The 24,431-nt window shown below is 42.8% G+C and overlaps 1 protein-coding gene across 2 annotated transcripts in view; it reads left to right on the plus strand.

The window, feature by feature from the left end:
* Nucleotides 1–24,431, plus strand: part of SUGCT (succinyl-CoA:glutarate-CoA transferase) — a 473,401-nt gene that overhangs the window by 188,328 nt on the left and 260,642 nt on the right. The window contains exons 10-12 of one of the 2 annotated variants that reach the window (XM_030551395.1): nucleotides 4,845–4,916; nucleotides 11,559–11,656; nucleotides 16,599–16,676. In XM_030551395.1, coding sequence (XP_030407255.1) covers nucleotides 4,845–4,916; nucleotides 11,559–11,656; nucleotides 16,599–16,676 — 248 coding nt within the window. The remainder of the gene's footprint in view (nucleotides 1–4,844; nucleotides 4,917–11,558; nucleotides 11,657–16,598; nucleotides 16,677–24,431) is intronic. The other variant, XM_030551396.1, reaches the window with a different exon arrangement.

Below are 24,431 nucleotides of genomic sequence, written 5' to 3' on the forward strand. Positions count from 1 at the left end.
CAGATTCTCAAAGGAGCCTCCAAAATTACAAAATTTGTGAGCATACCCATTTGCACCAGTCAGGTGCTGCGCTTTCATGCACACAGCAACTACCTCTTACTGAGGCTATGTCTACATGACCACTTATGCCAGTATAATTTACGTCTCTCAGGGTGTGAATAAGCCAGCCCCCCAAGCAACATAAATTACACTGACCTAAGTGCCGGTGTGGACAGAGCTATGTCAGCGGGAGAGTTTCTCCTGCCAAAATAGCTGCCACTGCTCATTGAGGGTGGATTAATTAAGTTGACGGGAGAGCTCTCTCCCATCAGCATAGAGCGGCTATCCTCCAAAGCTTACTGCGGCGCATCTGCAAGCTCTCTAATGTAGCCATAGTTTAAGGCAGGGACTGTACCTAGCACAATGAAGCCAGGATTTTAATTTGGGCCTGTAGATGTTACTGTAACACAAATAATAAATAATTAATACTGGCTGGCTCAGACTTATCCTGGGCAAGTAGTGTAGGTCAGAAAGGGAAGACCTACTGAGGATCTGTTTGGGATTTGGGATACTGTCCTCTCCTTCCATGAAGGGGGTCTTTCCCTGTTTGTCTGTTTAGTGCAAAGCCTTATGGTCTTATTTGGACTTATTAACCCTAAGCAACCAGATAGCAACTAAATATCTTTCTTCCACTTTCATCTTGCTAGGAACCTTGCCCCTTCCTCGCTGATGAAGATTTTGACCACAGTGATGCACGTGTTTCTCATCTCTAGACTAGATTACTCTGATTTACTGTACTCGCTGTTGACTGTGGAAGCACTGCTATGAACCCAGCTGGTGCAACAGGATAGGCTGCAGTAATATATGTCTGCCCCATCTTCCTTTCCTTCATCTTCTCCTAGTCTGCTTTCAGTGTCACTTCAAGACTTTGTTCCTGATTTTAGGGCCATCAGAGGACTAAGATACTCCTGTATCTGCGGCTGCGTTTCTATCAATCATTTATAGTCAATGGGACTTAAATATGTACTTAAGTATTGTCCAGAATAGGGACAGATTGAAGCATGTAGTTAAGTGCTTTCCTTTGTAAGAACTTTATACTTAGTAACTAATAATTTCATAAAAGCGTTTAAAAATCCCAATACATTCATGTAGGTATCTCTGTCTTAAAAGTGAAAAGTACAAACACGTAGTAGTTAATAATGGTCAATCACCAAGAGTTTTGGTGGTTTGGTTCAGGAAAGCATGCAAAAATTAGATGTTTATCTAAACTTACCTTAACTGTTTTGGTCTAGAAATTGTGTTGAAATACCTTAAAAAGAGCAATGAAAGCACACCCATTCTCACAGTGTATTGATACTTCTCCATCCAAACAAAACTATTTTTTGCAAGAACTACAGAGCTCCACAGGAATGAAAACAATCAGCACCACCACCACCACAACAGCTGACTAACCACTTTGACCTCTGTGTTTTGGGTGCAGTTAAAGTATTGATTAAAAGTTGGATCAGTTTTTCTTTTATTTCAACCATCTTGTCCCTCTCTAGTAATAGTTAATATCTTTTGGTTCCTTTAGCCAACACATTTGTTTGTAGAAGCCAACACCAGATATAAAACATTTGCAAAGATATTTTACTTATCTATGACTGTTGCTGTACATCATTTGGTTGACATGTATGAAGGGGACAATAAACACAGTAGACTTAGATACATTAGACATATTCTTTGGTTAAATTCCTCACAAGTAACCGATAAGTTAAATGAAAGGCCACTGGAAGACAGTAGTGGAAGGACTGGTTAGTTCTGACTAGAACTTATCAGCAAGTCTGCACCCACACCGTCGCTAAAATGATTCAGGCACAAATGGTTCAAACTGAACTGGTATTAAATCCTGAACATATAGTTTACCCAGCAGTTTGGAGCATTCTTGTAAACCATTTGAAACATCTCATGCATGGATACAAAGTGTATTACATGTTTATATGTGGTTATTTGATTTTATTTTTTGGTATAGTAAATATTTCTAGCATAAACCAGCTTTTAGGGTCAAATTCTGAAAGGTGCCGAGTGGTTGCATGAGTACCTGTAATTTAAGTCAATGAGAATTATAGATACATGCACATTACTTTTTAGGATCTGCCTTTAACTTATATGTGTTGGTTAAATGTGCTCTCTAACTATCTCATTGAACGTACAATCTCCTTCCTGGTAGATTGTCTGCATAGAAACCTCTCAGATAGTGCAGAGAAACCATGCCTTGGGATGTCCGATTTTCCATCTCTATTGATTCCATGAATAAGCTTGTGAAATAATTTTCTTGTCTATATTTTAGTAATTTTGTGCTTTTTGTCTTTCCTACTATATACCCCAGAGTTCAGGACACCTAGACTAGCAAAATACTAGCAATACATGCAGTATTTTATGTCATATCCTATCATAAGCCTTAATTCTTCCAAAAATAGGGGAGGAAAAAAGACTTTTGCCTTGTGTGAAATGCCTTTTATTGCTCTAATTTGAAATGATTCGATGTGATAGACAGCAGTTTATCAAAACAAAATCTCATTAAAGTCTGTTTGCACTTTGCCCTGAATCTCCTTTGAATAATACTATAGTAAAGCTTTCTGTAACCAGACAGTAACCTGTGGTAACCTGTGGTGTGTGTACAATTATGAGCGATGAATAAAACCATTGTTATCATTCTTAAATGTTGGCATCAATGCTGTGCTAATAACATTTGAAAGTTTCTGCTTTATCAGCAACAACTACTGGCAAATAATCAGCTATTTTGTAATGGGACGCTCAGAAATAGCTGCTGAAGGAAGTTGAGTAAGCTTCATGCAAAAAGACACTGCTGCATTTATGATGATACTATTTTTGTTGAGTAAGGATGACATGACTGTTGTTTTTGCTTTTTAAATATACAATGCAATTAAGAATGATCAGTTTTCCCACACATACCACAAAGCCACTGAAGCATAAATGCTAATGACCGGACCCCCTTAAATTTTGAGTGACTTCCACCGTTTTGGCAGCTTACCGTTATGAATGCATGTTTAATACTGCTGTGTGGCTTGTCATGTGACTGCAATTCTTACAGAGATTGCATGTGCCTCAGAGGTAATTGCTAATAAGTACCAAACTCTTTGTTTTAAGCCATAATGCTGATTTTGAGAATATTTTGGAATATGTATTTATTGCCATTGTGTCATCTTTCATACAATGTGTACCTTTTTTTAATGAGAAAAGTTCTTTATGTGTGTATGTACTTATTCTGTATCTAATAATGGTGGCACTAGTGGAGACCTCAGATTAGAAATTGCAAAGCATGAAGGTTTGTAGGAGACTTTGTAATTTGCATTAATAGAGAAATACCACGCGATCATATAAATAAAAAATGACTGGGTTCTATACATGCAAAAGAGCACATAGAAATTAAACATTAACTTGTGTAATGTGTATGTGGCTAGTTTTAGATTACATAGCATCAACGAAAAAATATTGCTATTTGGAGATTATTAAAATAGACTCATCCTGTTGCTGAAGATATTTTTTTTATCATGACAGTAGTATTAACACAATTACTGCTAGAAAAGTCAGAATCTTAATTATTGATACTTTTTTGTATGCAAAAAAGTGGTTAAATATTGCTAGGTTAGTCCTTGATAACTGCTGTAGTGTTTCTTTTAGACTAAAATCTGCATAAATAAATGTTTGCATAATAAATGTTAAGGAACTCTTTAGCCTTGCATAATTCTTTTCTATGTTCTTCTTCCCAAAGTATCTCTGTGTTCATTTCCTGTGTCTCAGTCTGAAAACACAGTAAAAACAGTTATATGTATTCTACATGCCTGTATATTTTTATTAGTTTAGGACCAAATCAACAGGAGTTTTGAATGCTTGCGACTGAGTAAGCCTACAGGATTTGGCCCTCATTTTCTAAGTGAGAATCTTACAGTCAAGTGGCTAATTATCCAACTGGAAAGTTGCTTTCATACTTTTCTCTTTGACCTGTATAATTCTTTCAGCTAGGAAGTGCATTTTATAGAGACAGTAAGCAAGCGTTGTTCTAAATGTAGCTTAGTCTCTTGTGTCTCAGCAGGTTAGGCTTTGTCTACACAGAAAAATTATAGCACTTTAACTATACTGTTATAGTTAAAGTGCTAAACAACCTGGAGAGTGGATGCAGTTACAGTGGTATAAAAGGGAGCCTTATGCTTCTATAACTGGTTCCTCTGTGTGGAGGGGAATAAGCTATACCAGTATACAGCACCTGTATAACTCAATCTGCACTAGGGGTTGTATTGATTTAACTATTTTGGTTTAAAAAAAAATCACTCTTCCAACTAAAATAGTTATACTGATATAAAAACTCTGTAGAGCAGACCTTAATGTTGCATAAGAAAATTGCTCCCTGAGAACATACAGTGAAATTTGCCCCTGTGCATAGAACCAGCAGAAGGCCTATGTACCATTTAAGCCCCAAGTTTGTGCTAGTCCTCTGCATAGAGGTTATATCCATTGTGAAAAAGGCTTTTCCACATACTTACACAAATCATAGATGTAACTTGAACGGCTTAAAGCCAAGTTACATGTCTTTGTACTAAGGAGAGGAGTAGCAGGTAAAATAAATCTGTTTGCATTGTCAGCCTTTAAAAGAAGACTTGCCAGAATGGGAAAAATCAAAGGAACTTTAAATTACTGATTTTTTTTCTCACTTTGAACTGCTTTTATAAAACCATAAATTGAATTTGAACATAATGGTTCACTTGAGAAAGACCTTTGGAAATTCATTACAGGGCCAGAACTTGAAAGATAGTCTCATGCAGTATATTTTAGTCATAATTTGACATCTCTGTTTGTTTTTGTAGGCTTTCAAAACTAAGGATGGCTACCTGGTGGTGGGAGCTGGGAATGATCAGCAATTTGTCACTGTGTGCAAGGTAATGATGTTTAAGATTGACAATATGAGGTATTTGCATTACATTAGTCTTTCAGATCTGTAAAGAAAAGCAAATATCAATAACTTTTTTTAAAGGTTGCATGTTGTGAACATGGTGATAGTGGATTAATAGCATGATTTTCAGGGATGCTCAGGACCCAATAGCTCCAGGTGATGTCAGTGGGAATTGTGGGTGCTGCACACATTTGAAAATCAGGCCATAAGGTTTGGAGAGGTCTAAATTGACCAAAAATACTCTGAGCCTTGTGGGTAGTGAGCATCGTATAAGGGCACGTCTTCACTAGCAGCAGTGCTTTAACATGACTTGTGTAATCACGGCATAGCTCTGGCAGACCACCTTCATGCGGGGAATAGCTACCAGCACTGGGAGCGCATCTCCCAGCGCAGGTGCACTGTCTACACTAGTGCTTTACAGCACTGAAACTTGATGCGCTTGGGGTGTGTTTTTTCACACCCCTGAGCGAGAAAGTTGCAGTGCTGTATAGTGCCAGTGTAGACAAGCCCTGAGTCACACACTTGGACGCTTTTGGAGAACGAAGCCCAGGCAAGTTGTGTCATTCAATCCATGCTTAATACAGCCATAGATATGCTACAGGTGGGAATTTTCAGCTAGAGATGGGGGAATCTTATGGCCTTCAACTGATAGGATAGTGCAGATTCCTTTGGAACACAATTTAGTTTGTGTGGGAAGCCAACCAACATTGAAAAAGGGGCATTGTCACCCTTTACAGGACTGTGGGCCCAGTTCAGCAAGGTAGTTCAGCATTTCCCTAACTAACTTTAAGCATATGACTTCAATGGGACTACTCATGTGTTTAAAGTTATGCACGTGCTCATATACCTCACTGAATCTGGGTCTAAGAAAAATACACCCATTTTCTACTTCCTGTTTCTATTGAAAGTTCCCAGGAGAATCTTAGATTAACTTTTGAGATCTCAAACCTTTTACCTGTCTTTAAACACAGTTCTGCCCACCCCTTGCCCCCAATAAATAAATTTGAAAAAAAGTAAAAGAAAGCAAGGTTATTTTATCTAGAGTGTAGTTTGTGCCATGGCACAGCGTTAAAGACAGAGAAACATGACTAAAATCTAGCTGGCACAAATGGTGGATTATAAGTGGTATAGAGACTGTTCGGTTTTTCATTATAATTTTTCTCTTTTCTCCCGTCTGCTCCTTTAGAATAATAGAATTGTAGGGCTAGACGGGACCTGAGGAAGTCACCTAGTCCATTCCCCATATTTAGGCAGGATGAAATATACCTAGATGATTGCTGACAGTTGTTGTCTATCCTGTTCCTAAAAACCTCCAGTAGCGGGGATTCCACATTTTCTTTGTTTGTGAGAAAGTCACATGGGACTATATCAAAAGCCTTACTACAATCAATGTATATCACTGGACAGTAACCCTGTCAAAGAAAGAAATTAGCTTGGTTTGGCATGATTTGTTCTTGAGAAATCCTTGTTGGCTATTACCTATCACCCTGTTATCCTCTAAGTCAGTGGTGGGCAACTGGCAGCCCACGGGCAAGCTGACTGCAGGCGACAAGACATTTTGCAGATATTGACCCTCCGGGAATGGCTAGCTGTTGGGTCCATGCATGCTGATGGTCAAAAATGTCCGCAAAATGTCTCGTGGCCCACAGTCAGCTTACCCTGATGGGCCCCATGCAGCCCACAGGCCACAGGTTGCTCACAACTGCTCTAAGTGCTTACAGATTGATTGTTTGATAATATGTCCAATTATCTTTCCAGGTATTGAATTTACGCTGACTGATTATAATTCCCTGGGTTCCCTTTGTTCCCTTTTAAAATACTCTTTAGGTATTATGTTTTCCCTTCTTCAGTCTTCTGGGATCTCACCCATCCTCTATGAGTTCTTGGAGATAATCACTAATGGTTCTAAGACTGCTTCACCCTCAAGTACCCTAGGGTGAATTTCATTCAGGTCCAGCTGACTTGAATACATCCAATTTATCTAAATATTCTTTAACTATGTTTTCCCGATTTTGGCTAGTGTTCCTTCCCCCTTATTCACAGTCTCCTTATTTGTTTGTCATTTTGCTCACTCTATTTGCTTCGTTTTTGTCATTGCTTGTTCATTGCTCTTTTTGAGTCTTTTATAAGCAGAATGCAAAACCAGTAACATCTGGGTTGAAGTCAAACTTCTGAACCTATGATGTTTAAATGGGTTAGAAATTAGGCTCAACAAGTTTCCCCATTCCTACTATAAATGACCACACAAACATAAAGTATATTACCAATTTAATCAATTTTAAATTAGTGCTTTCTAAACCTCTCCACGTTTAATTTGAATGTGAATCCAAAAGCTTGGATACTTATCCTAAGACTTACCAAGACCTTTTTGGGCTGGCAATCTCATTAGATCAAGCTTCATCACAAGAAGTCCATTATGTTCCTTCTTTGACTATATTGGACTAATAATTTGCACTTTTATATTGCCTCGCGTCCAAGTATCTCGAAGTGCAAAGCAGTCATAATTATCTGAAATTCATGTAGCCAAAACCCCTTGTACTTAAAAACTGAGTCTTATTTCCCTCGAATTCCAGGTAACTGTGGCTGAATCTGACACCTTGCTCCCTGGTGGGCTGCTTTCTCCTGCTTAAGTTTGTTCTCCTGGTCACAGACAGCTGGCCAACTTCCCCAGGGTTGGCCAGCTCCACAGGTTTTCAGTACACAAGTCTCTATGTATTGTAATCTCTTCATCACTGTAAAATGTATAAACCCCATGAATAAGCCAACTCTTCAGAGTTTAGGGTGACCAACAGAGCTGAGCGAATAATTGATTTTTCGGTTTGGTCACTGAACTGAAAAATCCCCCTCCCCCTCAATTTTTTTGATTGAGTCAACCTGAAATGGAATTTTTTCTCCCCACCAAAACAAAATATTGGGGGAAAAAATTGTAGGGAGCAATATATTTTTTTCTTTTTTTCATTTTTGGTAGTCTTTTTTTGTTTTTTGGCTGTGCTTAACCAGCATTTTGCTTTTTTAAAAATAAATAAAAGTCAATATGTGTCATTTCAAAGGTGTTGAAATGAAATGTTCTGCTAAAAATCATTTTCTTCATCTGAAACTGCTTACAAATTTCAACTGGGATTCACTAATAATTTGGTTAATCTTAAACTGTATTTTTCAGTTAATAAACTATTTGGCTGAAAAATTTTGTCGAGCTCTAGTGACTGACACCAGTACCACTGCAGGGACTTCTCTCAGTCTCATTGTCCCAGACAAGGGAGCTGCATTTGAGAGGAGAGTGGGGGAGCTTTGTCATTATGAAATGTCAGCAGTTAAAGAATTATACATTGAAGTGCTGTGGAGCTGGTCATCCTTGAGTAAGTTGTCATGGCTTTCTCTAATACGGGAGCTGGTTTAGGAGGCTTTGAAGTCTGTGTTCAGAGTCAGGAGGCGCTGGAGACCCTGAACATAGGCTTCTAGCCTGCAGACTTCAAACCTAAGCCAGCTCCCATAATTAGTCAAGATCCCAATTACTCAAAGGTTTTGGAGTCTGCTGAGATCTTTGAAAAATCACTGTTGTACTATATTACTTAAATCTAACAACAGCCCTGTAAAATAGGTAAGGGCAATACAGGGATCAATCCACCCACTTCTAGGTGTTTAATGATGCAGGAAGATTAAAACGAAAAAAGAGAACTTCAACCAGTTTAAAGAGTAAGAGAAATTTAGATAAACATCATGTAAATTACCTTGTTGGAACTGAGCCAGAAAACCAGGCTTACTACTCTTCTAATTTTATGAAAAGTGCCATGAGAACTTCAGTTGTAACAAATGGTCCAGATCTTGGTTTTATATCCCATCTTAAAGCATTAAATACTATTAGAATAGGCTTATGCAAGACATTTCAGTATCTCCACAGTACTGTACTGCCACAGATGTGCAAGAATTAAAATTTTCCGTACACAAGAGGGTTCAGTTTTGAGCAACAGTTCTCATTGCTTTTTCATCCAAATCAGTTTTCATATCCTTATTTAGAAGGACTAACATTGCTACTCTTAAAGAATAATTATAGAGACAGACTGAAGCAGGTAAGATGCCCAGAAGCTCAGTAGGAATGCCTACTTTCAAACCAGATGCAATGTTGTTAAAACTCTTAAAGGTTTGTCTCATTTTAAGCTGGAGGTTACTTGTAGAACTAAAAGACATAGAGAAAAGGAAGAGGTGATAAATTAAGAGTACTTTAATTGCCAGAAGGCTCGAAATACTTAAGCTGCAAGAGGGACCCTCTGTAAATACTGAGAACATTAATTCAAATATTTGAACTGGTATCAAAGAGCCTTATTATGAAGGGTCAGTGCTAAAAATATGGAACATACGGAAGCTGTTGCCTGTGAAGACATTCACTACAGAGATGTAGCAGCCAGCCCAGAGCTGTAAATGATTACAGCCTTTCTGCCTGAACCATATGCTTTTGAACAAGTAATCTTAAAGAAGAAGAGGAGAAAACCCACAAATTATTTGTGGAGCTAGATCTTTTGATATTTGATTAATTGCTGAAGGCTTTTTGTGAAACTTTTCTATTTTCCACACACAAGCACAGAAGCAACATGTTTCATATTGATCAACAATTTAAAAAAACGCGTTCTAACATGGGGCTACTTGGATCTAAATGTGAATTCTAAAACAAAGACATATTTCAGGAATGGGCTAATGTATATAACAAAAGAAAAATCCACACATTTTGGAAATGAATAGTCCAAATGTATAATCTCAAAACATCCATTCTTAGGCATTTTGAAGGCCAGTTCTAGTGCAAGTGTGCTCGAGAAGTTAAGGAGTGAGGGGAACAGTTGAACTTTAAAATTATCACAGTGAAATAAACAAAATAACAATGGCAGGATGACACACAAAGGCCATATCTGCACTACCAGGGTAAGTTGACCTAAATTATGCTACTCCAGCTATGACCATGTCTTACCAGGGATCGACACTGCTGCGATTGCTGCAGAAGGAGTCAATTTAGCAGATCTAGTGAAGACCTACTTAATCGACTGCAGAGCGCTATCTGGCCGACTCCGATACTCCATTGGAATGAGAAGAGTAAGATAAGTCAAAGGGAGAGCATCTCCCATTGACGCAGCATGGTGTAGACACCACATGGTGTAGACACCGACGGTAGATGCTGTCCTGTCGACTTACCTTGCTCTTCTCATTCCGGTGGAGTACTGGAGTCGATCAGAGAACTCTCTGCAGTCAATTTAGCAGGTCTTCACTAGACTCGCTAAATCAAATCACAGCAGCGTCGATCCCGGAAAGTGTAGACAGGGCCAAAGACAGGATGAATTGCAGATAAAAGGATACCTGCAAGAACTTGTGTTTCTCACTCACATGAGCAGTCATTGACTCAGAGCTGGTCTGTGACCACACCTGATTCACACACATAACTAAACAGTCATCAAATGATAATGACATTTGGTCACTGCCAATCTAGATTAACAGAGATTAAAAATTAGAGGCCAGATCTAGAGGTAGCATCACCATCCAAGAATCAGTTTTGTTATGGTGGTAGATATGAGGCATCTTTGAAAATATTTACCATGTTTAGATGGTGCTAGCTTGCAATGGCCAAGTGGAACCAGGATCAGCAAACTGTCTCTATATATATAAGCAAGATAGAGAGAACTTATATTATCCTTTTCTTTTTAGGAATTCTCCCTTTCCCTTTACAATGATACAGGAGTTGATTTGATTTTGTCTTGTGGAACACAAATCAGCCCATTAACTAACATTGATCTATTCATCTGTCTATCCAAACAAATGCTGAGGTTAATACAGATATTGTAGGTCTTGATAACCCATATGGTCTTCTTCTGTCCTATTAATGTTCCTATAAAACTGCCAAACTCTTGTTGCCACATTTTTAAAAGTCCCTTTTCAGTCTAATTCCACTTTGTCGGTGCGTTATTATTAAGTTTCCAAGATGTTAGGTGGATGTTACTTTTACAAGATATGTGTTTCCTTTTTATGAGATTACGCCATCTTTTTTCTTCCTTAATACTTCACTAAATAATAATGAAGAAAAATAACACCCCAAAGGAAAATATGTTTGCTTTTTACTGCCGTTTTAATGCAAAACACTGAAATGGAAAAAAGACCACTTAGACATAGCATTTCCCCTCTCTGCCAGCATTCTCAAATACAATCAGCATTGTGGTCCTGTGACATAACTCGGTGTAGCGTGGTCCCAAGGAACTGACTCTTTTTACAGTGCTATGTGTATGTGTCTGTCTACTGTTTCCCCCACCCTGACCACGGTTGCATGCAATCTTTGTAATGTACTAGAATGTATAATATCAGTGCCTAGAGACACTGTTAATAGAAAGAATGATGGATTGGGATTTAGGTTTCCTGTTCTTTTCCCATCTCTTCCCCAGCTTGCTGATGACATTGGGTAGATAATATATCCTCTCTTTTTCCTCATGGCTGTTTTATTTTTAAAAAGTTAACTAAAAGGAAGGTTGTTTAGCGAGTTACCTTATGTCCTTATTGTTGTATCCTTGGGACCTATGAATTTGCTTGGCTGCACAAATGGTCTTTACATTTACCTGCTAAATGTGTTTCTTATTCACTGTATTTTTGTGTCATTTAGATCCTGAATTTGCTTGAAGTTAGTAAAGATTCCAGATATAAAACTAACAAACTCCGAGTGCAGAATAGGAAAGAGCTTATTGAAATATTATCAACCCGGTAAGTTTATTAAACTGGAAAATATTACCATCGTACATTATCAACATGGTAACGTACAAAAACGTTGTCTCATCATTTGCAAGTTTGCCACTACTTTTAATCTTTTGGAGTATTTTCTGTTCGTAATTTATTTAGACACTTTCTCCTTTTAAAAATGTTGTGTTTCATGTATTGGACTAGTAAGTGAGCAAGCAGCAAAGTAATAGCTTTACATTAAAGTTACAGTGTGGCTTCATTAACCTGGATTTCATTTAAGAAGGCAGTGCTTTCCACTTGCACTTCTGGTCGGTTGTAGATAACGGGCACTCTTGGACAGAAGGCTCTTGGTGTTGAATTTGCTGCCTTCAGGAACGGAGTTTGAAGTTTGTTCTGAGGGCTCTCAGTTCAAGGGATCGTCTGTTTTGGAGATCTTCATGTACTGTTTCTGCATTAAGTTAACCTGTGCCTCTCTTGACATCTCGTTGGCTTATTCCTTGTGCTTTTGAACACCATACTCATTGACCTAATTGGTCTATGTGGGACACACAACTAAGGGTCACCCTTCTAAGAAAAATTCTCTTAGAGTTCCTGGAAGACCTGCAGCCTTTTAGTTCAGATTTTCTAAAAGACCTGAAGGTCATCCCAGTATGTTTAAGATCTCATGTCTGTGGAGTCCTCCTGTACTTAGATGAAGAGGATGGTGATTATGAAAAATAGGAGGAAGAAGACTGCCAGGACCAGCTATTTGCTTTGTGTTCTGTTCTGGATAAGAATGTGGGCTACCCATCTGTATAACCCAACACATAAAAAACTTCAACAACTCTCAGGACTTGTTGGAGTGAATAGCAGAGACATTAAGTCTTGAGTTTTTGATGGTCCAAGGAAAGGTATCACCAATATTTTGATATTTTAAGGCTGGTTATGTGTCAGTGCCTATAATTCTCTATTATACACAGAGCAGATTTTTTTTGCACTAGAGAAGCTCCTTTCCACTTCACTTGGTTACTATATGTTTTGGTACCAACTATCTTTTTTTTCAGTTGTAATGAAGTGGAATTACCTTGCCCTCATGGGAATATTTAATTCTTCCTTGAGTGATTGCTAATGTGTATTCCATAGTAGATGTGCGTGCTCGCCACGTGCACCGGTACCGGAAGTTTTCTCCCAGCAGTACCTGTAGGGGAGCGCCCCAGCGACCTGTGGAGTGGCGCCTCTGTGGCATGGTATAAGGGGTGCTATGTGCTCCCCCCTCCCTCAGTTCCTTCTTGCCACCACTGAAGGTGCTTCGGAACTGCTCTGCTCCATCTTTGCTGTAGCTTGTCCCCCAAACTGCTTGTTCGTTCAGTGTATGATACCTGTAGTTAGTTAGTTAGTTCAGTTAGATTAGTTTAGCTAGCGCGCCCGGCCCGGCGCATGCCCCATGCCCTGGTTTTTAAATCATGCAACACTTGTAGGCGATCTATGCCACTGAATGATCTGCATACAGACTGTCTACACTGTTTTGGGGAAACCCATCTCAGCGATCGCTGCAAGATTTGCAGATTGCTTAAGCCTCTGACGAAGAGAGAAAGAGACATTAGGCTCTGGGCTATTCTGATGGAGTCGGCGCTGACCCCAGCTCTTGTGTGCCGCTCCAGTTGGCACCAGGCACCATGGTGTCGGTGCGCAGTGACCCTTCAGCGCCGTGGCATCGGAGTAAACCCAAGACAGAGGCTAGACCCACGTCGGGCAGCCCTCGATCTCCACCGGTCTCTAGGGCTCCGACTCAAGTCAAGCGGAGTAGCTCGGTCCATTCGGAGCAGGCCTCCCCAGATGTTCAGATGCCCTCCACACCGGAGGCCCTGCAGGTGGCCTGGGATATTATGTCCATGCTGGTACCAGGAGCACCGCTGATGTTGGCCCCACACTCCAAAGGCAAGCCACCCCTGGGATTTCCACAGTCACCCCCGGCTCGGTACCAGGCTCGGTCAAGGCAACGTTCCCAACACTGTTCACCGCCCAGCAACCATTCAGGGTAAAGTCCATGTGGATCGTCCTCGATGCCCACCAGACTGTCTGGTTGGGTTCCATCTGACCGAGACTCTCGGCTCTGCTCCACCTTGAGGCGCGAACACCGATGGGACTGAGGCAGACAATGCCAAAGATCCTTGTCTCGGAGGGGCTATCACAGCCGATCACAGCAAGATGTTGATGTCATTCCTGTTTGGCGTCCCGCTCCAGGACCCCACCATGACACAGCCTCCGCAGCCCCGGGCATCGATCAGAGCCGTCTCGTCGTCACAGGTCCGCCCACCAGAGCCGATCGCGGAGCAGCCATTAGCAATGGTACTGGTCCTCCATGTCGGACTCACGGTTCCGTGGTTAGCATCGCTCCTGGTGCTGCCAGTCCTCCTGGTCCAGAGACAGCGGCAGGTCATATGTCAGCCCGGCCTCCCTTCGTAGTCATCCATCAATGGGTCAGGCCAGCTTGGCCGAACAGCCGGCTCTGCTGGTGCCATAGCAGGTGCAGTGACACTGGGCCCCATGGCTGGCCCAATGGTACCAGTGGGCACTGTGACCCCCAATGCAGCCCCCAGTGGGGGCTCACTTGGTGGCCGGAGCCTCAGAAGGACCATCGGCCTCCCTCTCCAGACATCTGAGGAAGGAGTCAGTGGGACATACATCCTTGGCACCATGCCCAGAGACGAACCAGACGGTGGACTCTCCGGTGCCAGTGGACGCACGAAGTACCATGCTGACCTCCTCACCCTCCCTGGATGAGATGATTACAGCCCCTCCTCCCTTCATCCCACAGGAGGACTTTAGGGCCCACCAAGAACTCTTAAAAAGAGTGGCATCAAGCCTCCACCTCCAAGCAGAGGAGATGGAGGAACCCTCGGACTCTCTGTTTAATGTATTGTCCTCCTCGGCATCGGGCAAGGTGGTCTTGCCTCTCCATGAAGGAGTGGTGAAAATTTCAAATGCCCTGTGGCAAACCCCAGCCTCGTTGGCCCCCATCTTTAAGAGAGCAGAACACAAGTACTTTGAATACTTATACACCCACCCTGCTCCTAATTCTCTAGTGGTCGAGTCAGTCAACCACAGGGAACGGCAGGGCCATCCAGCTCCTACCCCGAAAACGAAAGATTCAAGGAGGCTGGACTCATTTCAAAGAATAATTTATTCGTCCTTGAGCTTTCAATTACAAGTGGCGAACCATCAAGCTCTCCTGGGCCAGTATGAGTTCAATCTGTTGGGCTCCCTTCCCAAGTTTGAGGACTCCCTCCAGGAGCAAGACAGGAAGGAGGCGGGCACTATGGCTGCCAGGGCAACCATGCAGGCAGCTTCGGATGCAGCGGACACGGCTGCACGGCCACAGCCTCCATGGTGTCCATGAGAAGGGCATCATGGCTCCTGCTCTCTGGGCTGTCCAGTGAGATGCAGACCTTCCTGCAGGACCTCCTGTTTGACGGCAAAGCTCTATTTGTGGAGCAAACCAATACAAAGCTGCATTGCCTGAAAAACTCCTGCATGACTCTCCAGACTCTGGGTCTTTATGTTCCATATTCGGCTAAACCTAAATTCAAGCCATAGCAGACTCCCGCTCAGGCCACCCATTCAAAATATGAGACTGCTTATAAGAATTTGTGGGACTATAAGACGCTCCCACAGAGGCAATCTCTGCCTGCCCCCCAGCCTGGGTCCTCCAAGGGCAAGCAGGCGGACAAAAGGTAGTTTTGATGGGATGCCTGGGGGCATCCTGCCAGTTCTCATCAGGGATCCACCCTCAATAAAGCTTCCCCTCTCCAATCGGTTGTGTGCTTTCCTCCCGGAGTGGTCATGGCTGACCTCAGACTGATGGGTCCTCAACACCATCTCCCATGGCTACACCCTCGAGTTCACTTCCTCCCCGCCCAACCACCCCCAACCCCATCCCTTTTGGGTTGCACTGGAGGGTCCACCACCTGGTTGGTCTCCGGGCATGGTGCCGAGGATGTATATCCCACCGACTCCTTCCTCGGAGGTCTGGAGAGGGAGGCCGATGGTCCTTCTGAGGGTCCTGTTCGAGCAGGAGGTGGAGCGGCTCCTGGGCCTAGGAGCAGTGGAAATGGTACTAGGGAAGTTCAAAGGCAAGGGGTACTACTACGACTATGACTACTACGACTGGATTTCCTTATCCTGAAAACCAAAGGGGGGCTCAGGCCCATCTTGGACCTGCGAGGCTTGAACTAGTACATGATGAAGTTCAAGTTCCGCATGGTCTCCCTGGCCGATCTCCACTCAGTGGCTCTCCAACTGGATCACCTCATGCATCTGTACCTGTTATGGCCTGGCGGGAATCCCCCCGCTGCCAATTGTGAAGGTGCACTCAATTCGAGCCCAGGCCTCGTTGACTGCCTTTTTGGCCCATGACCCCATTCAGGACATTTGTAGGGCTGCTATGTGGTCTTCAGTTCACACTTTCACCTCACATTATGTAATCATCTCCCAAAACAGGGAGGACGCCGGGTTCAGCAGGACTGTGCTCCGTCCCGAGAATTTATGAACTCCTATCCACCTCCAACAGATATAGCTTGGAATCACCTACTGTGGAATACAAAAGAGCAATCACTCGAAGAAGAAAAGACAGTTACCTTTTCTGTAACTGGTGTTCTTCGAGATGTGTTGCTCATGTCTATTCCACATCCTGCCCTCCTTCACCTTTGTCAGAGTTATCTGGCAAGAAAGAACTGAGGGTCGGAGGAGCGCGCAGCACCCATTATACCGCACCATGGAGGCGCCACTCCAGGGGTCGCTGGGGTGCTCCCCTATGGGTACTGCTAGGGGAAAAGCTTCTGGCACCGGTGCATGTGGCGAGCACACACATCTACTGTGGAATAGACATGAGCAACACATCTCGAAGAACACTAGTTACAGAAAAGGTAACTGTTTTATCTGCATTCTGTAGAAGCTTTCTGACCTTTCCTTCCCCATCTCTTTTCAGGTATCCCACTGCTACCAAAAGACTGAGAGACATAGTAACTTCCCTTCTTCAACTGTTCCTCTGCAATATCATAGGAAGGTGTGCTCTTCCCATTATTCATTTATTCTAGCTTCCCCCTGCCCCCCAAAACCAAATGAGGGTTGCATCCCCCACTAGCTTTAAGAAAGGTAAGGATGTGTACCTGAAGGTTCAAATTCTGCATTCCCCTCTGTAAAGCCACAAGGCTGGTTTGGGGCTCTCAGTTTAAACAGTATCTTTTTTAATATACCTATCAAATTGATATGGCACAAATTCCAGAGGTTCTGTATGGGTGAGGATCACTGCCAATACAGAGTTGTCTCCTTTGGACTCTAAGCAGCTCCAAGCATTTTTTCTAATTGCTTAGCTTTACCTTCAGCTCACTTAAGAGGTTTGTATATTCACACTTATCTCTACCTCAATGATTGATTCAAGTCCTTTCATGACTCTAACTGTCCAGACTCAGGTTGAGATACCTATGCAGCAGGATATGAATAACACATCAGTCACAGCAGTCTCTGATGATCACACCCTGAAACAGTCAAGAATTTCTGATGTGGTACCCAAGTATGCCTCCAATCCTCCTACCGATTGTCTGTCATTGTAATGGTTATAAAGGATGGGGCTAACACTCATGATGTAAATCTGAAGGGATTAAGTATCATCATAATAAATCTATTAATTAATACATTAATAATTAATAATAAATATAGTATAAATATAAAAATAGGCGAGAGCAATTCAGCTATCTTGTAACACTTTCTTTGTTTAAATGAGGAACAGGCTGATGCACATCTTCCTGGACAGCCACACTGGTGGGGGGATGTCAGGTTCTGCAAATGGTGGGTGCATCATCCTGTCCCAACTCTGCCATTTTCCAGGAAGATGAACAATATCTTGACATCTTATCTGAGCCAGAAATTCACTGGTCAGTATAAATAGTTTCCACGTGGTTCACTGATTCTCGATCTGAGTTGCTAGGTCTGCCACATCTCATGTCACAAGGCCAAAGTCATGATATTCTGATATTGGGGTGATATGGGCTCTATAGGCTCTTTATCCAGATTCTGTATTTCTACTGAGTGGACTGGGTCATGGCCTGTTGTCAAGTTCCCATTTGAGCTCTTCCCAGGAAGTTTAGCACATCTCACTTGGAGCCATCAGAGCAAGAGACTTATGACTCCAAGTGGAAGAAATTTTTCCTTGTGCTCTAATGAGCACTGTCATCTCTTCACTTCCACGGCCTTTCTAAGTTTGAACTATTTGTTACAACTAAAGCACCCTGAATTATTCTGGAGTACTGCCAAAGTCCATCTGGCAGCCATATCATCTGAAAACACAAGGATTTTGTAAGTTTGCCTTACAGCCATATCAGCTCCAGTGCAAAGATTTTCAATCTGTGCACATTCTTTCATGAGACGTAGTAAAGAATCACAGAAAGAGTCACGAGCACTGAACAAGATTCACTATTAGAATAAGGGAGACAATATTATCCCTAAAAATAATTTTCCTGCCTGTCTGTTGGTCGTCTTCACTTCAGGACTTCTGCCTAAATCTTTCTTTAGCCCCTCTTCTGCCTGGCTTCCAGGTAAAGATTTAAAGAAACAGCAAAGATGTCACCACACTGTCTACCATTAATACGTTTTTGAAATGGACTAGGTCATTTTTTCTCACTTATTTGTGAGCCACTGCTGTTTTGGGACTTAATTTTAGTGCATCCAAAGCAGTTGGAATCACGGTTTCTAAGGGCTCGTCCACACTAGGGGGGGAAAATCGATCTTAGATACGCAACTTCAGCTACGTGAATAACGTAGCTGAAGTCGAATATCTAAGATCGGATTACTCACCCGTCCAGATGGCGCGGGATCGATGTCCGCGGCTCTCTGTGTCGATTCCGGAACTCCGTTGGGGTTGATGGAGTTCCGGAATCGATATAAGCGCGCTCGGGGATTGATATATCGCGTCTAGATTAGATGCGATATATCGATCCCCGAGCAATCGATTTTAACCCTCCGATACAGCGGGTAGTCTGGACGTACCCCTAAGTATCTAAGTAGTAACCTAAAGTTCAGTTCATATCTTTAATCTCAGCATCAGTAGCTTGTCCTGGTCGCTAGCTCTGATGCTCTGTTTGGGAGTGCTGTTCTGCCATCATTGTGTAATTGCTAATCCTCATACCAGCAAATCCTCAGCCCAACAAATGGGTTGTTGCTAGTAGCTGCTCTTGAATGTAGATGCTATAGGCACAATACTTGAAGAAGAAAGAAGGCTAGCATTCAAGGTATGCTTATTCTTTGAGTAGATTCCTAGCATAAATTCATACTACCCACCTGCCTTCCTGACATCTCCTCTTTTTCCATTGAATTCTGATTAAGTGGAAAGAGGCTAAGGTGGAGTTGGGACTGCGTGCAGCCTCCCAGGCATTGTTGCTTTCTAAAATCTACAGTGTTTGACTTGGCATTGAGGGCACATGCGCCTTCCTAAGAAGGGTGGATCTGTGTTGACAGTCTACTGGAAGAAAAACAGTTGCTGGTGATTAATCTTTCTCTTTTGTTAATAGGTGTTTAATTCCTTTAGATGACTTTGTTGAATGCCAAAAGATCCTTATGTTGTTCAATTTAATTTCTCAAGTTGTTTCATCAACTTTTTTATTTTTTTGGTTACCTCTTTTTGTGACAATCTCTCACATTTGGTAAATATAGAGAGTAACTCCAATGCCGGTATTTTCCCGTCACCCTCAATGGTAAAGATGGTTGCAAAGAAAACAACGATATTATGTGCAATCCCTGTATCCTCTTTAATTTCCCACGTTACATCTGGGAGAAGTAGTGGACTCATTGGTTATCCTGCAAGTATCCTACTTGTGATCTGCTTACAGAAAGTCTTTTCTTAATTATTTTTATATCCTTAGCTATTGGTTCATCAGATGATCTCATTGCTGTCTCAGTTACTGTTTTACATCTTGCTCACCAAAGTTTATGTTCTTTTCTATTAGACATCGCTTAGGCTATGGCTACATTATGAGCTAGGGGTGTTAGATTTGTGCTTGGCACCGCTAAGCTGTGCCGCTGTTGCCTGTGCTATCATGGCTATGCTACTACCTGTACCCCGATATAACGCGACCCGATATAACACACATTGGGATATAACGTGGTAAAGCAATGCTCCGGGGAGGCGGGGCTGCACACTCTGGTGGATCAAAGCAAGTTCGATATAACACGGTTTCACCTATAACATGGTAAGATTTTTTGGCTCCCGAGGACAGCGTTATATAGAGGTAGAGGTGTATTCATACTCACGCTAGCTCTCACTGAGCTACCGTGAGTATGTGTACATAGGCTGGGGAACCACACCCCTAACTCATAGTTTAGGTGTAGTCTTAAGCTGAATTTCTATGTAATTTATGTGCAAGTACAGCTAGTGCTGTACACACACTTTGAGTTTAGATGCCTCCAATAGTACTTTGTTATGTGATGTTCTTGTGAATTCATCTGGCATTCAGTGTTGAAACACTGATTGTAACAAATGTCGTAGGGCTTGTCTACATCACAAAGTTGCAGCGCTGGTGACGGGGTTACAGCGCTGCAACTTAGGAGGTGTACACATCTGCAGGGCATCACCAGCACTGCAACTCCCGTTTGCAGCGCTGGCCGTACTCCCGTTTTGTCTCGGGTGTAGAGGATCCAGCGCTGGTGATCCAGCGCTGGTAATCAAGTGTAGACACTTACCAGCGCTTTTCTTGACCTCCGTGGAATAAGCAGGTATCCCAGCATACCTGAGGAAGCCTCTGGTAATCAAGCAGGTCTCCTTCCCCGGTTTGCTCTCGCGTTCCCCGAACCCCCGAGCAAGCAGGTCTCCTTCCCTGCGGTTTGCAGGGGGGTTCGGGGAACGCGAGAGCAAACCGCGGCGAAGCTGGTCTCCTTCCCCGGTTTGCTCTCGCGTTCCCCGAACCCCCGTGCAAGCAGGTCTCCTTCCCTGCGGTTTGCTCTCGCGTTCCCCGAATCCCCGAGCAAGCAGGTCTCCTTCCCTGCGGTTTGCAGGGGGGTTCGGGGAACGCGAGAGCAAACCACAGCGAAGCTGGTCTCCTTCCCCGGTTTGCTCTCGCGTTCCCCGAACCCCCGTGTAAGCAGGTCTCCTTCCCTGCGGTTTGCAGGGGGGTTCGGGGAACGCGAGAGCAAACCGCGACGAAGCTGGTCTCCTTCCCCGATTTGCTCTCGCGTTCCCCGAATCCCCGAGCAAGCAGGTCTCCTTCCCTGCGGTTTGCTCTCGCGTTCCCCGAATCCCCGAGCAAGCAGGTCTCCTTCCCTGCGGTTTGCAGGGGGGTTCGGGGAACGCGAGAGCAAACCGCGGCGAAGCTGGTCTCCTTCCCCGGTTTGCTCTCGCGTTCCCCGAACCCCCCTTGAATCCGCCCAACAGCGCTGCAGTGTGGCCACATCTAACATCACTTGCAGCGCTGGTTGCTGTAAGTGTGGCCACTCTGCAGCGCTGGCCATATACAGCTGTACTAATACAGCTGTAACAACCAGCGCTGCAAAATTGTAGATGTAGACATACCCGTAGGCATGTGTTTCTGTACACATTCCATGGAAACTTTGCATTTATTTGCTATTGGATAGTCATTTGTAGAGTGGCCAAGTTTGATTTGGTAAGCTTTTGAAATGTAGGTACTTGGAGAGTTAAATAAACCGTTCTTGTTCATGAGTACTGAAAAATTTCAACCCAGAGAGGCTGTCCAGTTGTGTTAAAAAAACAAAACAAAACAAAAAAACCCAAAGAGAATCTTTATGAAAAGAAAATCAGTTCATCATGGAGACTTAAAATATTACAGACTTAGAATCAGAACGGTTAGGTCTGGAATGTACCCTAGTAACACATGTATTGTAACACTATATTTTTAAGCTTCTAGTCACCTCAGTCTTAATCCTGTGGAATGTTGCATATAAAAGTGCAAGAGGAAAAGAAATGAGCAGGAAGGAAGTACAGAGGAACATGATCCTCCATTAATGAGAGGTTTGCTAAATGATTCCCACTTAGTCACAAGAGGGGAGCCCCTAGGAGAGAAGTGCATATTGAAGTGTCTCATTTGCATTTTAAAGAGCACATTTAAGATCATATCTGATGAGCCATAACCATTTTCCACAACATTCCATCCCCTCTCTTCTTTTTTTTACCATAGGATCTTGAAGGTGAGGTAGCCGGTGGTAGTTGCTTGCAGAATCAGGCTGCTAGTACTAGTCACCATGCATTGTCTTGCACTTGTCATGAAGCACAGCAAACTTGCACCCCTTGCTTAGAGTGCTGAGATTATCACAAGGGAATTTTTTAAGCAGAAAGTGGATTTTTTAAAAAAATATCTTCATGTTTCAAAGATTAAGAAACAAAATAAAATATTGCTTCAAAATTTTGAGGAAGCGTGAGATTTCAGGGGTGTGAAATTGTGCCGAATGAAATGGGGAAAGGTTTCAAATACAATTTCCTGGGAAGTGTCTTAACATTTTGCAGAACTCTCTTTTTTGAATGTCTGTGTTTAAGCCTCAGGACTCCATTCAAATAAAACAATAAAAATATAGCCGTTCAAATTGTTGACCTAGGTAACTCAGGAGATCGACACTTCTGGTGTTCGTTAGGATACTTGCAGTCATTTGCAAGTGAAAGGGGTCAAATGCTCGCAAACATTTGGTGTCTGTCTTCTCTCTTTCTCTCCATTTAAAAAGCTCCTAATCACTCTGGTACCTAGGTGTGAAAATACTAATGCAATAGAATGTTTCCATAAAGCTGCTCCCTCATCCTATGTGACTATAGACTCACACATTATAAGACCATTCTGCAGTTCAGCACAATTATGCTAACACTTCAAAACAAAATGAAAACCCATGATTCTGTTCCTTCTGTCCCATGCTTCCTCTCTTTCTGGGTGGGCTAGCACCATTTATGAATTATTGTTAGCCGGTATGGACCCAACAGTGCCCTGCTATGCTGGCAACTGCAAGTACCCGGAGGCTATTTGGGCTTAATTTGAGCTCTTGGAGCCCAGTGGCTTTGGTTTTGGACTTTGCCTGCCACACCACAAGACAGATGATGTGGCTGCAGCAATCTGTTTTCCATCAGCAACAGAGGCAGGAGGACAAGGATGAGAAAGAAGAGGATGAAACCAAGCAACTTCTATTCATGAGCTTTTCCTGAAACAGTTTCACACAGTGCAGCACCATTTCTGGGCTCAGGAGACCATCGTCAGTTGGTGGGAAAGCATTGTTCTGCAGACCTGGGATGATCAGAATTGGTGACAGAATTTCAGGATGGCAAATGCAGCCTTTTGGAAATCTGTGTTGAACAAGCCCTGATGCTGGAGCAAAAGCATACCAACAGGTGGTGTCGCAGACCCTTGTAAAAGCAGGTCACCATTGCCATCTAGAAGCGAGACACCCTCAAATGTTACCGGTCTGTAGCTGGCCAGTTCAGCGTGGGCAGATCAACTGTGGGGGCCATTGTTATGCAGATGTATGATGCCGTGCATAACATACTGCTGCACTGGGTTATAAAGCTTGGTAGAGCTCAGGAGATGATAATAAAAGGATTCTCAAATTGTGTTGGGGCAGTTGATGGGACCCATGTACCTATCATTTGCCTCTTGCACTAGGGCTCAGAGTTTATAAACAGAATGGAGCATTTCTCCATAATGCTCCACAGCCTGGTTTACCACCATGGCAGGTTCACGAAGGTAAATGCTCCATAATGCTCCACAGCCTGGCTTACCACCATGGCAGGTTCACGAAGGTAAATGCAGCTTGGTCTGGAAGAGGCCGTGATGCTAGGATGCGATTTTGGTACTCAGCTCTATACCATAGTGAATAAAGGAGACTTTGCCCCCAGGATCGTTATGGACATTAATAGTATGGAGATTGTTCTGATTATGCTGCGAGACCGGGCTTATCCCATTCATAGGGTACTGGGACAAAAGGCATGGAGGAACTGTTTAGCTATTGCCTCAGTCATTGCAGAATGATAGTGACTTGTGCATTTGGCCAGGATGGAAGGTGCAGGAAAAGAAAAAAACTTGCCTAAGATTATAGAGATGTGTTGTATTTTGCGCAATGTTTGTGAGAGTAAGGGAGAAAGGCCAAATGATGGGTAGGAGACTTGCTTAGTGGTTTGAGCAGCCACCAAGGTGTCCATTAGAAAATGGAAACAGCCAGGGCAGTGTTGTTAGGGATGCCTGTTGCTCTTATTTTGTGTCTCAGGCCTGAAAATATGCAGCTGCATGTCCAGCTGTTATCCCAAAGGTGTGGTGCTGGGAGGAGGGGGATTGGATTGTGGGCATTGCAGTTTCTTTGATGGGTGGTAGAAATGGCACCTGTGGCACTCTTTATTTTATATAAGTAAGCAAAATTCACCATTTTTTGCCTGCTATGCATTGCAGATTCCTTATGAATGTTGTTTAATATTAAAAACAGTTACAAATTTAATCTGTGCTATAGCAGCCAGACATAAACCTTTGATTAAAACAGCAATGAAACATAGCTTTAAAGTGACACAGTGCAGTGGAGGGCAGTGCACAACGATATGGGAACAGTGTGGGGACTTTGATTCACAGGCGAATATACAGCTTGCATCTGCATTCTGGTGTAGAGTATTGGGGCTCAAACTTATTAGCGTTGTTAGATGGCTTGAAAAAGCTGGGCTCTCAGCTGCAGTTGTTCTTGTTACCCTGAGTTTGAGCTGGGGAGAGCAATGACATCTGGGAGCATGATTGCAGAAATGCAGCAGGGAACATACGCTAGTGTCCAATTACCCTGTATTGTCCATAGGCTGCAGAAC

The sequence above is a fragment of the Gopherus evgoodei genome, chromosome 2 (genome assembly GCF_007399415.2).
Source record: "Gopherus evgoodei ecotype Sinaloan lineage chromosome 2, rGopEvg1_v1.p, whole genome shotgun sequence".
NCBI classification, from domain to species: domain Eukaryota; kingdom Metazoa; phylum Chordata; order Testudines; family Testudinidae; genus Gopherus; species Gopherus evgoodei.